Source organism: Artemia sp. Qi Xiang Cuo, chromosome 15, assembly GCF_049724085.1.
Source record: "Artemia sp. Qi Xiang Cuo chromosome 15, ASM4972408v1, whole genome shotgun sequence".
Classification (NCBI taxonomy): Eukaryota; Metazoa; Arthropoda; class Branchiopoda; order Anostraca; family Artemiidae; genus Artemia; species Artemia sp. Qi Xiang Cuo.
The window spans coordinates 25,606,163-25,621,347 of record NC_142808.1 but is presented as its reverse complement, the minus strand read 5'-3'; the positions used below and the strand labels follow the sequence as shown (position 1 = coordinate 25,621,347).

Genomic DNA, 15,185 nt, shown 5'->3' with positions numbered 1-15,185 from the left:
AAAGATGAGTACTTAAATTTGTAAAACGTGTTTAGGAGGAATATTAAGAAAAGAACTTGTTCTGGAATAATATAATAAAGCCTTTTGAAAAGTATTTGCTTGGTGTTGGGGTAAGCAAAAAGTTGGGAGTGAAAAAAGATGAGTACTTCAACTTGTAAAACGGGTTTAGGAGGAATATTATGAAAAGAACTATCGTTGATTTCGACAATGAAATTACTTTATTAGAAAATCAAATATTATTAATAAAACCAGATGTATTTTAAACTTTGACGTTCTTATTTCCGAAAAGTAAAACCCAACTTTATTAAAATAGCAAATATTATTAATAAAATCTTATGTATTTTAAACGTGGATGTTCGTATTTCTTGAAACTAAAACCCAAATTGATTAAAAAATCAATTGTTATTAATAAAATCACATGTATTTTAAACGTGGGTGTTCATATTTCTGAAAACTAAAACTCAACTTTATTAAAAATATACAAAATGTACTCAATGAGGCCTTGGATCATCCCCCACCTCCTAAAAAAATATTAAAGTTAATCATGGGTTTCATACAACATACGACATACACCTATGAATGGCTATGAAACCTAGCTCAGAAAAGTGCGAAATAGTAAATCAAGTATCTCAAATCATAGGTTTCAGACAACATATACCTACGAAAGGCTATAAAATCTAGCTCAGAAAAGTCCAAAGTTGCAATCTAGACATCCCATATCATAAGTTTCATGCATCACACACCTACGAAAGGTTAAGAAACCTAGCTAAGTCTAAAATAATAAACCATACATTCCAAATCATAGATTTCAGACAACACACATCTACGCCGGGTTAAGAAACCTAGATCAGAAAAGTGCGAAATAGTAAACCAACCACCCCAAATCACAGGTTTCAGACAAGACACATCTACATACGTTAAGAAATCTAGCTTAAATGGTGATTTTTTATGCTTTAAGTATGTTTTATGTCATTCTAAGACATGTAAAAAAAAGTTGAAATAAAACTATCATGTTCAAAAAATTTTGGGATGGCCCAAAAAGTTGGAGGGAGGGAACCCCTTGGAGGTTGGGGAAAAGAGACCCTTAAAAGATGAGGTCCTTGGTGGCTAGGGTAATTGGTGGTTGCGGTCCCTGATAACTCAAATCCATAACCATCTCACTAATCCCGTATTGAGTACTTCTTGTTTCCAAGACATGTAAAAAAAAGTTTAAATAAAATTTTCATGTTAAAAAAATAAACTTCAAAAAAGTATTAAAAACAATGGGTAGAGGGGCCCCCAAAAAGTTGGGAGCAGGGGTCTTCTTGGAAGTTGGGGATCGAGGGCATTGGAGGTTTAGGTTCTTGGTTGTTAGTGTAACTGGTGGTTGAGGCCCTTGATGGCTCAAATCCATAACCATCTCACTAATCCCATATTGTGTACTTGTTCATCCTAAGACATGTAAAAAAAAGTTGAAATAAAATGAACATGTTAAAAAAATAAACTTCAAAAAAGTATAAAAAAAATGAGGGGGATGGGCCCAAAAAGTTGGAGAGAAGTTACTTCTTGGGGGTTCGGTAGAGAGTACCTTGGAGGTTGATGTTCTTGGTGGTTATGGTCATTGATAATTGTGGTCCTTGATGGTTCAAATCCATAACAATCCCAGTAATCCCATATAGTGTACTTGTCTATTATAGCAACCATAGCTGAGAAATAAAGCTATGTCAAGTCACGTATCTCAAACTGTTTCACCCCAAATAATTTCCCTAAAATGTCAATTAACCTCTGACGTTTCTTTTGTTCTGGAAACTGTGCACAGATACATTTTAAATTTACCATCCTCTCAGACTTACCTTTACTGTTACGTGCTTTTAACTCTTTTATCCCTTTCATACAATCCAATTAAAAATACGAGTAATATTTAACTTTGTTTCACCCCTATGAAAGCTCTATTTCAAGAATATTCGATAATCAGATAAGAGGATTTTATAAACAATGTCCCATGGACAAATTGTGTCAGCAGATAATACGTACTTTGATTACGGCATAGAAATTACGTAAGATTCAATGCTGAAATTCCAGGGAATCTGATGATGTCACTTCGCCCAGTATTTCTAGCTCTGTGATTGGCCTAGGAAAAAGGTTTTTACCAAGGACATTAAATCTCGTCTTGGAGTAATATCTCTTTTTCTACTGGAGTCAGTAAAACTGCTGCGTTTACCGACCAAGTTCGTACTTCCTGTAGATGACATGTCAGTATTTTTGTGGTTTTTATTTAACCGAACAAAGAATTTTAGTGGCGTTGGAAAAATCATGGCGCTTCGATTCACGATTTTACTGATTTTTTTTTGTTTTTACCGAGTGACCAAAACATTGGGGCGGGGGGTCCTCCCCATACGTGACGGCCCAGAGTCTAGTTAACAACTTTTTTTCGGAAAAAAAGACGAACTGTTTTTAAGACAAATACATCCCTGTTGTGAGCGTTTCCGTAGTGATTATAAATCGTGCTTTACGCGCTATGCAATGCGTATCTGATTAAACAGATAAGGAAATATCCAATTCAGGCAATGTGCTCATTCATCGAGCTTAATTGTCAGTGTTTATAATTTTGCAGTCTTGGAAAAACTTCCATAGTTTCATCATATTTTGTCGTCATACTAAATATTGTTTAGACTATAAAGTGGGTTTTCATGTCCTCGATCTTGAAAGAAACGACAAGAATTTTATATTATGGTGCTAATGAATATCGGTAGGTTTATTTCTTTTCAGTTGTCAGATAGCTATTTTTCTTACTAATCTGCTTTATAGACTGCTAGAATATTCATTTTAATCTGTGGTAAGGTAAGCAATTTAAATTCAGCAAATAATGGGAATGTTTGTTTGAGCCGGGGTTTAGGATCATCTATTCCACATTTTCGCCGAAACTTGTTTTGATTATGATGAAAAAAGATTCAGAGATAAATAATTCCTTTGGGATGAGACAATCCGTGGATGATTTCTTTGTCTCAGGGTCCAACTTTTTGTTGACATTTGTGCTACAATCAGGGCCGTATCCAGGATTTTTATTTTTCGTGGGATGTTTTACAAACATATTTTTTTCGGGGGCGGGGGGGGGGGGGGTTACACAAAAAAAAACTAAAAAACTCACAACAAATTTGTTTATATCCGTTTTTGGGTACTGGTGCATTATATCTAACCCTGTGCTATACACGAAAGAAGTCAAGTTTGGTTATTGTTAATGAAATAAAATAGGATGAATATATAATAGTTTAGGGTACTTGTGCATTATAACTAAACCAGTGCTATACACAAAAGAAGTCAAGTTTGGTTAATTCTAATGAAATAAAATAAAATAGGATGAATATATAATAGTTTAGAAACACATTTGGGCTATATATTTGCACATTGTGGGGGGGGGGTAAGTATAGCATATATTAAATACATAACCTAACCTAGGTACCTCCCCCCCAAACACCAAAAAACAATCGTTTAAACATTGGAAACTCAATGAGAAACCACGCTTTGCCATCAATTTATCTTGCAAATACCCCGTTTGTCTTCTTTCATGTCTGGTTTCCTCGTACAGTCTATAGCCTGGTTTAGTTATAATTCACAAGTACCTAGTTTACAAACAAATTTGGGCTATATATTTGCACATTATGGGGAGGGGGTAAAGCATAGCATATATTAAATATGTAACCTAACCTAGGTACCTTTACCCCCCCCCCCCTAAACCCCCAAAACAATCGTTTTAATATTGTAAACTCAATCAGAAACCACGCTATGCAATCATTTATCTCTTGCACATAGCCGTTTGACTGGTTTCGTGCTAGTTTATAGCGCTGGGTTAGATATAATGCACCAGTACCCATTTTTGTTACGTTTTGCGAGTCAGACAATTTTTTTGGGGGGAGGGGGGTTTCCATGTGGCAGCGACATTCTTTTAGTATCGCAGATTAGTTTTTGTAAATGAATCTGTTTAAGATTAGGCTACATGAGGCTCCTATTTATTCAAATTTGGGGGACTCAGTATAAAAAGGGTAAAGTCGGTTTTTATAATTTTGAGGCGGGAATTGCCCCCTAGATTTTGAAAAACAACATTTTCGTGGTTTTGTTTTTAAAAAAAAGTAAATTGCCTCCACCTGAGATTTGAAAAACGTCCTTTTTATATTCATTAAAAAAATTGCTGCCACGATTCTCATCATTTGTATTTTAATTCCAGCAGTTTCTGAAGCTAGCAATTTTGAAATAAATCTAATTTTTTTTTCTTAGTCTATAGTCTATGCGACATATAAATCTAGTACAAATTAAATTAAAAAACAGTTTTTTGAACTGAAAGTAAGGAGCAATATTAAAACTTAAAAGGAACAGAAATTATTCCGTATATGAGGGAGGGCTTAAATTGAAAAAGCTTTTATGCTAATGAAACGGCCGGCCCTTGGCCCTTGGCTGGCCCTCTGTGGAAAATCCTCCCAGACAAAACCATTCTCGCTGAAAATCCCTCAGGAAAATTTTGCAGATCCAATAGCAAATACTATAAGGATGGGTAGCCTAAATATCATAACTTACAGCCCTCTCCCCTGAAAAATTCTCCTTAGCATACTTTCATTTGAAAAAACCTTTAATTTCTGATTGTTTTCCAATTTTTGTTGGAAACCCTGCGGAGAAATTCCCCATGGAGAGTTTCTCCCGTAGAAAATCCCTATCTCCGTGGAAAATCCTCAAGACAATCCCAACCCGGCTGAAAGTTTCCCTGGGAACATATCCATATATTAAATTTAGTCAGCAAAGACAAAGTAAGACAAATTAAAAAAAATTTCGTAAAGGAATTCTGGCAAATTTCCCCAGTGTAGAATTTACCCTGGAAAGCTTATCCCCGGAAATTTTCCTCCCCACAAAAAAATTTCATGGTAGTAAATACCCCCAAGCAGAAAGCCCTCCCCCCCCCCCCGCAAAAAAAAAATACAAGTGCAAAACAATTGGACGGCAAAAATACCCTCAAATCCTTCTGGTTACTTAAATGGACATAAGAACTTTAGTAAAATGAGCCCTCTGTCGATCTTCTAGGCATGGGTGCCCATATGGGTGGACAGAGAGGGGTTCCAGCCCCCCCCCCCTCTGGTTGAATGATACGTCCTTATATTTTGTTTTGAGATTTCTATTATACAGCATTGGAAGTGTCGATTAGATCAGGTAAGCCCCACCTCTAAAATTCAGCTTATGGGCGCCCGTGCTTCTAGGATCACTATCCTAGAAGATCTATCTGATCTTCTAGGGTTTCCTCCTTCTTTTTCAAAAATTGGGAAAAAATTTCTCGGGCTCGTAACTTTAATGGGTAACATTAAACTTAATAAACTTTATATATTTTAAATCAGCATAAAATTCAATCCTTTCCCTCCTTTTTTTAAAATTGGGCGTATCTTCTCGGGCTCGTAACTTTCATGGGTAAAATTAAACTTAATAAACTTTATATATTTTGAATCAGCATACAAATTCAATTCTTTTGATCTGTCTGTTACGGTGAATGTCCGCAAATTGTTTTTTTTTTTGGGGGGGGGGGGGTTAAACGCCCTAACCCCGCCTGGATATGGCCTTGGCTACAATGATCTATTTTGAAGTGATCTTAAACCTTTTTATTTCTGACATTAAATCAAATATGCAGGCCTAATCACAGGGTGAAATCGAAGAAACGGTGGCTCTAACTTTGCCATGTGGCAGCGACATTCTTTTAGTATCGCAGATTAGTTTTTGTAAATGAATCTGTTTAAGATTAGGCTACATGAGGCTCCTATTTATTGAAATTTGGGGGACTCAGTATAAAAAGGGTAAAGTCGGTTTTTATAATTTTCAAAGTATAAAGCTGAAAAGCAAAGTTTTTCCGTATGTTCATCAGGGGTGCTGAATGGACAGGGAGGCGGGAATTGCCCCCTAGATTTTGAAAAACTACTTTTTCGTGTTTTTTTTTTTTTTTTAAGTAAATTGCCTCCACCTGAGATTTGAAAAACGTCCTTTTTATATTCATTAAAAAAATTGCTGCCACTGATTCTCATCATTTGTATTTTAATTCCAGCAGTTTCTGAAGCTAGCACAAATATCTAATTTTCTTCCGTTGCAGCAGTGTACCAAGTCCCCTTGACTTTTTATTATATTTTTAGTTCTTATATATTGAGATCTTAAATTATATTAACTATTAACTACGAGATTTTACCCAAAAAAATTAAAATTCTCAATCGTTCCAAAGTAGTTTTACATCACAATATTATAGCCCAAAATATGGGGTTTAGTTGTCGCTTACCCTAGGAAGCGTTTATCTCGAAAGTATTTTTTTAATGTTTGCTCCTCTCAGACCCAGTGCTAAGACCATTATTATACGACATTGAGAACCCTAGTCAATAAGTTAATCATAATTAACACATTCATCCATCATACAGTGAAAGGAAATTGTCATACCTTTAGATTATACCTAACAAATGATTGCTTATAATATGAATGATGATTTGGGTTGAATCTTTTTTTTTCTTTTGTTTGAAATAAAGACGTGCATACGACGAGAATGAAATATTGATGCTATATTTGTGACAGGATGAAAATGACAGTCACTGTTATTTTTTGCGCTTTCTAACCAATACCAATCCACAAAAGAACAGCCCCCCCCCACGCTCATCATTTACCAAAACAAACATCCAAACTAAGTTTGAAACATGTAAGTAGTAATGCATCTATATATTTGAACCCTACGCCTGAGGCATGAATATACAGTGTAGTTTAACCGATAAATTGACTTACCAGGGTCAGTCACCTGTAACTTGATTAGTAGGTTTTTTTTTTTTTTTTTTTTTTTTTTTAACTTGACAACGTATAAGAGACGACTTTGAACCCTACGCCTGAGGCATGAATATACAGTGTAGTCTAACCGGTACATTGGCTTGCCAGGGTCGAGCACCTATTACTACGAACGATACTTGTCCTACCAAACGGGTTTTCTAATGTGGCACTCATTTTTTTGGGGTCAAACGGTAAGAGAGAGCGGCGGTCGAACTAACTTGAATAGTAGAGGGATTTAGATGTACGGACTATTTGCATTTGTACTTATTGATATTTAGTGACTTGATTTCAGTGAGAGAATAGTTCATTTTCATGGTTCTTACCAGCGAAAAAAAAATGAGTGTTTAATTTAAGGTTTTTAATATGATTTACTGAAAATACAGCAGCAGCAGCAATTATATAAGGGTACCCAATGTAGCTGTGGAAATAACCGCTGGCTGTAGACTATGCCTAGAATGGGATAGTATGTATGGTAGATGCGTGATATCATTAAGCAACTTTAAGAAGGAGGAGCAACATTGTCTTCCTGGAGAAGTGAATATTCTCCACATAAATAAATTTCGATCACCATTATATGTCATATCTAAATATATTGATGAGAATAAAATGCATCAGTGAATATTATTATTGTAATTATGTTCAATAAAAATGTTTCTAAATCAATAGGTTTTTTTTTCTTTCTAAATTAGACTAGCGTATATTTTTTAGAGTAAAAAAAGAAATTCTGGTTAGTCTGAACTTGGTTGTGAGAGAGTTAGGACTCTAAAAAATGGATAGATTCGAGAAAGAGCGAATCATGAGGAATCTAGTTCATATGGAAAACGTTTGATTCTAGATGTTGATTTTCTAGAGTTGTCTATTCAAAGGAAGATATTTTCTCGGGAAATGCTTGTTGATATAATGAAAACTGATTCTCCATCATTAGACTATTGTATGAAGCTTCTACGTCGTGGTCCAAATGCATTTACACAATTTATTGATATATTGATCACAACACGGCAAAATGATATTGTGGATAGTCTTTTAAACATTAGTTTAGAAATTTATGACTTTTTTCATGAGAAAGATGGTGCTCAAGGATGATTTACTCCTCTCTCTCTCTCTATCTCAGACAATTTTTGTTGTTGCTAGCTCAGTTTCATTGTGGTAGTGAGAGTGTCAACACATGACAAAATGTTCCATACATGTCCGTTATGTATGTACTCACTGGGCAGCTGGTTATCATCATGTGAGAATTGCACAATGATTGAGGAGTATGATGAAAAGTGTAGATTATGCAACCCGTGTAAATTGCATAGAGGATATACTGTACAAATTAAAGGCTGTAATTCCTGTCTTGAAGAGGTGTGTGACTCTCATCCTAGAGGTCACCTATGCTCCAATTGTCATTTTGATAGATTTAATCAGTGGGAGAGTACATATCCCGGTAGGATTAGAAAGAATCCTAACCGTGATTTTAGTTTATTGCTACGAGATTGGTATTGTCGTGGTTTTAGATTTTTCTGGGAGGAGAAACCGGGTCAACGATTCAACTGTTTGAACAACCAAAGAATATGGTTTCTACGTCATCGTTGTCAAGACATTGGGTGTTGTGATTATAAGATCACTGATTTTTATTTAGCTGTGACGGAATGTGATTCGACACTTGAGGACATTGTTTGTGAAATTGCTTCAAATAAGCAAATTGAAACATGTGAATTCTTTAGAATGAATGCGAATAGTATCATTGACTATACAAAGAGATATGACAAGAGTGAAGTCACACTCTACTGTAGAAAATGCGACCCTGACTTTGCAGTACATCAGGATTAGTACGCTGTGAATTCAGATAATCTACTTGCACTAGTTGTTGTCGACAAATACCTACTAGTGGATGAAATCTAAAGAGTAGAAAAGTCGTTTTTATCATGTATATAATTTTTTTTTTATTAATAAACAATTTCAAATACATCTTTAGAACATTTTATTCTTAGGTTACTAGAATCAATATTAAATACAATTGTAAGTATATTCTCCAATAGAAAGTCGTTCAATTGAGGTAAGTCAAAGTAGATGTTGAGAAACTGCTTGTAGGTGTAGCCACGACATCTGAACATGAAAAAGAGTAGTGCATGAAAGCCACATGTCTTTAAAAAACCACAAAGTCGTTAAATCCTGTACTCTTCGTTGATTTTGAATAATGGTTTTCCCCTTGCTTTTAATAAAGTTGCTGATGTATGGAGCGTAGAACTTATACGATAGGCTAAGAGGATCAAAAAATTCAATATTCTTCGCTGTCTGAAAGATGCATAGCCAATGACCGGTCTTCAAAGTCGATGGACTGCTATTAACAATGATAAGGGTATTGTTAAGACTTGGAATTTTTTCAATGAAGTCCGAAGGTATGCAATAGGACTTGTACTGGGACATGTATGGATCCATACTAAATACGTTGATTATTTGGTTTGTGTTCATGGAGCTAGGTCTAGAGGAACATTGTCGTCGGGTGTGATTTCCCAATAGGTTTCAAATTGACTCTGTGATATTAGCATGATACTCTCAGTCAGAGCAGTGGCAAATGTACACTCTAAACGTACATTCCCTGTTCGTACTATGCTCTTATCTTGGGTGCCTGACAAATCCAAAACAATTACTCCATGATTTTTTGAAAACATTGAATCGGTTATTCCATTTTCAAATAGTTGAGAGTGATGATCTAGGGATTGCATAGTCAACTCGTACAGAGTTCTATATGATTTTTTGTCAAATGATAGAGTTTACAGAGGAATACCATTCACTTTGCACACGAGGCTAGATAGACGGAAAAAATTAAAATCATGGGGGGATTCAGTCCAGGATCCAACGGCACTGCCACTCTTCACAAAGGCCAAAGCCAATTTTGATGGGATTTCACCATTGATAAATGATGAATCGCTATAGCTACGAGAGCCAGTGGTAATGTGACGTTGATGGGTTATCGTATGGGTGACGAAAAGTTTAAAGGTGTTACCATTGGCTCTTAGATTTTCCACTACAAATACAACAGAGCTCATAACTTGTTGTTTTCGAACGTGAAGAAGTGTAGATATGATTATAACATTTGCATCGGGTGCTGCTGGAAGCGTTTTTCTCAAAATGAAATTCGATAGGGCCATTTGTAGCTATATGTCAATCTTGACCTTTGGGGGGTAGCCATTGGGATATATTGAATATCTCATGATTAAAATTTCCAACCAAATGATACTCCTGGGTCACTGCATTAGTCAACTCACCGTCAGTATCAACACCTGACCGATATTCACAGCGTAATGACTGTCCTCTCAACTCCTTATATGCCTTTGGCGTCATCATCATAAATTGAATGTGGCTTGCATAGTTTGATAAATTATTGCTAGTGCTCACCAATGTTTCATTAATAAATACATTAGTTTGTTTGAATAGGTTGTGTAGAATACAGCTTTCATAGGAGAGACCATTGCCGGCATTTGGAGTTGTATTATCTGACCTTTTGCTCACCACAACATTTAGATCAATAAATGTTGACGACAAATAAATGAAATAGTCTTTATTAGTAAATATTTGAAAGTGTATATTTTCCAAGAAGGGTTGTTTGGGGTGAAATTGTTAATAGTAGCCCTACTTGACACTGACAACAACATTTTCAGCATTGAATAGATTCAATGAGGAACTAATTGATGGATATGATTCCTTGTGGGGGAGATAAGTCATCTTAAGAGAAGAAATTCTTCTTTGATCTAACAATTTTTTTCTTTTTCTTCTGCTTATTGGTCTTCCTTGTTTTAGTCCTCGATGTCCTTGTTCATGTCCTTTGCTTCCTCCTTGGGTGGAGACTGATGAATGAATGACACAAACGCATCCTTTTCATTCCCTCCCGATTTCGTCGAGATTTTAATTGTTCACCAACGGCTCTTGCTGAAGATCTAATATTTTCCTTAAGGCTCTGCTTAAAATTCTTGCCCGACCCTCAGTCCTGTAGTGTGGACGCAGCAAAATTCAATGCAGCAGGTACAAGATATTTTCTGGCAAGGGGTAGTCCAGAATCAAATAGCCTAGCAAACCAGCTACCAAGACCATAGCCAGACATTGTAATACGCCCCTTGTAGTAGTCCAATCCATTGCCTATTTGACGTGGACTTAAAGCACCAACATAGCAATCGATATCGGAACAGACAAATGGAATTCTCCTATTGTTCATCTTAGGTGTTTGTGCTGTTGCTGACAATAAATCGAAAATGACATGTAATCACTGCTAAGCCTTTTGTTATTGCTAGAGGATCACCCAATTCACTTCTTAGTGTTAACTGACAGAGTTCCAAATACGAAGTGTTTACAGGAACATATTGAAGATGCTTTATATTATAATGATGATCATGCTCGTGTGTTGTTAATCATCACGTACAACGTTGAAAAGGAGTATTTTAATTACCGACTTTCATTACTTATGAGATAGCTGCATAGAGGAAAAAGCAAGCGTACAAGACGCCACAGGGTGGGTAAAAAGCGAAAAGATAATGATCAAACCCTTAAACGGTGCCAACATTTCTCCCTTTGATCATATTATGTGTAAAGCCAAAAGCATCCCGTCAACAATGATTGAGAATAATTGTTTCATTGTACGAAGGTATGCCAATACGAAGCCTACCTTATTTCGTTGTATAATTAAAATAGAATTTGCCATTCGTGTGATATGGGATGTTTATATTGTCCTCATGAGAAAAATCCCCCATATTATCTTATTCAATGTATTTCAATTTGGTATGTGGATAGTCACTAGAATTAAGTGCTTCAACCCATTCTTAGTCGGCATAGCCCAACCCTTTCATAGCCCAATAAAATGGTATAACTTATATATCATAAACACAATCCTTTCTAAGGATCTCATAGGTATTTTTGAGACTACATTCAACAAGAGCCACTTCATATGAACCGTCAAATTTGATGGTGGGGGAGAGTTTTGTCCAAAAAACACTTGTCGTATTCAAGTCAATGTAGAGAGAATCAGAAAAGTTGGACATGAAAGTTACATAGAAATCTTGGGGCATTGTCAATATCTTCAATACCGATCCAAGAATCAAAATCAGAGTTGTACCCTAGCCACCGAACAAGTAACTGTTTCTTACCCCTGCGAGAACGTGTCTTTAATATCTTTTCAATTTGATAGATTTCAATAGCATTTTTACCTTTTTGCAATTCATAGTCATAAAAGCCACCGAGAATCTCTTCATCTTTGGTATCACGCAGGCGATAAGTTATGGGTTTAGTGACTAGGATTTTTGCCACTTTAAAAAGTTCGGTGGACCACAAGTAATTCCCCTTTTCAAAAACATTAGTTGCTCTATTAATTCGAACGGTATCACGAACATTGAATTTATTTTTCATCTTCTTGACAGACGATGATTCATTGGAATACTATTAAAGAAAGGTGTCTATTGTATCATGATCAGAATGATGAACTTCCGTTGGCGTAGAGTTGGACAATGATCGATGAGATCGTTGATTATAAATCAACATAATTTTATCAAGATCATGAATAAAAGCCGGAGTATTTTTCAATGTACAGTATCTTGAAATTTAAAGTCGAATAGTTCTTATCAATCGTTCGGCCATTGCAACCTTTATAGGACTGTGACGATGATAGAGCAGTGTACTATATTTCTCTAGTACTTTTGGAACATGGGGATTAACAAATTCACTACCGCGATCTGTTTGAATTTTTTTATATGAATCCTCTTTGAAAATACTTTCAATGGCCTGAGCAGCTTCAACACCTCTCTTTGATCGCAATGGAATTGCATATGCATAACGACTATAAACACTGATTGCAAGTAGAATGTACTTGTACGGCGTATTGTGACGTCTTTGAAGCTCATCTAGAGTCAGGAGATCTGCTTGCATTATATTCAATGGGTAAAAGACTTTAGTTTTTCAATATTGATTGGCACGAGGTATAAGATTTATATGCAGAGTGTAACTTGATTCATTTTGTAGATAGTCTTGTGCACTTTTAGTGTGAACACCAGTGACTTTGGAAAGAGTGGTGGGGGAACTTAAACTCCCCGCCTCACCAATATTTTCATAAACACCTTTCAGAACTTCAACCATTTTGAACGTAAACACGTTGTGTAATGTCCGCTACCCTTTTGTATACTGGCTGTTTATGGTGATGGTGACGTTGACTTGATACGTCTTCGCTTTTGTCTAGCTATCAGCGGTGTGCTAGTATTTTCCAAAATTGATTTAAAATCTTCTTCTTCTTCAAGTTCATTTTTAATGGTCTCAATGTTGTTGATGATGATGGTGATGATGTATGTTCATTTAATTTTTTTAGAATTTTTCTATTGCCAATAAGAGTTTTGGATACGTTTAATGTATTTAGAAAGTTGTATAGATGAGTGTCAAATAATAATAGTCCTTTACGATTTGTAACCATGTCATAGATTATATCAAGTAGATTATAGCTCTTGCCCTGAATTATAATCCATGCTCCATTGCTCTCAACTTGAATCTGATCACTTTCCAAGAGATAGGACAGGAGTCGTTTAAGTTTTTCAAGCAAATAGTTGGGCCTTATAATTACAAATTTCATAAAAAATTTATACATATACACCATCTTAAATTGTGTTCCAGCAGCATAATCTTGAGAAGATGATTATTTTTTCGGATCAACATCAGCAGTGGGCTTCGATCGACAGGACCTGTGTTTGTCCACTCGGTGAATTGCATCTTGAACTAAAATCAGTTTTTTATCATCCTCGATAGTCTCATTATCAAGGAATTTACTTAGATCGTCCTCAAAGTGTTCGACGGGTGACAGAGCTAGTTCTATTGGAGTCAATTTATAGGGTTTTGCCATTCTCTCTCTCTCTCTAGAGAAAACTTACTACAAGTCCTACAATTATTCGTAGTAAAAGTTTTGAAAAAGCTACTGCCCGCCTGAAAAAGTCGTTTCCTTTTAAAATTTTTTCCTTTCTTTTTAGAGGCCCATGTATGTATAATGGAACGATGTTGCTTTGCCTCCTGCTTAACTACTTCTGGCACTTGAGTATTATCCTAGATCAAATTTAAACAAATTTCATATATATGATTATTAAGGTAATTGTCAATACCGTGTTTGAGTATTGCTTTTCTAAGCGGAGATTTTGAAGTGCTTAGAACTGAAAACAAATGTCTATTTTCATGTAGTTTCTTCAGTGTCATGATAGCAACTAATAGGTCTTTTTAGTGTTCACAGGGAGATACACTGTAATTTCATTGTCAAAAATATCTGTGACTACACGCAGATCCTCGAGTGTATTTTGATTAAGATCCAATAAGATGTAGTCGTAGGGTTTATTAGTTGCCTGATTGTATGTTGAGAGCAGAAATTTGGGGGCTCCTGGATAGATTTGTTTTTTGTGAGTTATGCGGGAGCTACAAGCACGGAAAACTCAGTATATTATATAGTAGGTAATACCCAATGGTAATGTTTGTTGACATATGTTCTGACGAAAGAGATTTTGTCCATCCAGAGCAATGGACATCTGCTTGTAAGAATAATAAATAGCGAACATCTGTACTGGTTCCTGGGACCATTGTTCAATAGATTCAGTCAGATCATCAATAATCAACCAAGAGTTTGGTTCAATAATGCTGAAAATGTCAAGTCCCTGTATGAATTGTATCTGCACCAGCCCCGTCGTGGCAATCGCTTTTATTTTACCGTATGACTCCTGCTAAATACTGTAACAATAGTATATTTTTTTTTCGGGTTTTCTATAAGCATTTTTTTACAGTTTTTAAATATCCTTGTTAAGACTTTTGTTTTGCCTGACATTGGCGGCCGACACAGAGACAATCTAAATGGTGTTTTAAATTGATATAATTACCCTTCAACAGTTAACCTAGACAACTAAATGTAGACTATGGCTGTCTAATGACTAAATAATTGCTCTATTACTACTACTCCGTTCAAGAATAATAATTAGAAGAAGAAGACGAATAAAGAATAATATTTTCTTTTATTATATACATAAAAAGGTGACAATACTTTTAAAAAAATACTACATTGAAAAAGGCAAATTAAACATGAAAAAAAAACACTTTTTTAATCTATTTATAATAAAAAAATACAACATTTAAATAGCCACTAGAAAAAAAAAACACTTAAATAAATACACTTTTTTTTTATTTATTTATAAAAAAATACAACATTTATTGGAATAATGCACTTGAAATATCACTTTTATTTACAACATTTTAAATTTTGGGGTCCCCCCTCCCCCCCGGGGGCGGCCGCTACGGCGGCCGGGGGCCGGGAATTGCCGGGCGCCGGAAGCAGGGGCCCGCGGCGGCGGGCCCGGGCCGGGGGGCTGGCATTAAATACTGGAAATTTATCTGCCGTG

General features: G+C 35.7%; 1 protein-coding gene across 3 annotated transcripts in view; it reads left to right on the top strand.

The window, feature by feature from the left end:
* Window positions 1–15,185, top strand: part of pyd (zonula occludens-like protein polychaetoid) — a 253,318-nt gene that overhangs the window by 85,707 nt on the left and 152,426 nt on the right. The window contains exon 1 of one of the 3 annotated variants that reach the window (XM_089101631.1): window positions 2,613–2,728. The exons of the other annotated variants lie outside the window; for them this stretch is intronic. Within the exon in view, the coding sequence (XP_088957757.1) occupies window positions 2,670–2,728 (59 nt within the window). The 5' untranslated portion in view covers window positions 2,613–2,669. Of the gene's footprint in view, window positions 1–2,612; window positions 2,729–15,185 lie in introns of those variants that run through there. 3 annotated transcript variants of the gene reach the window in all.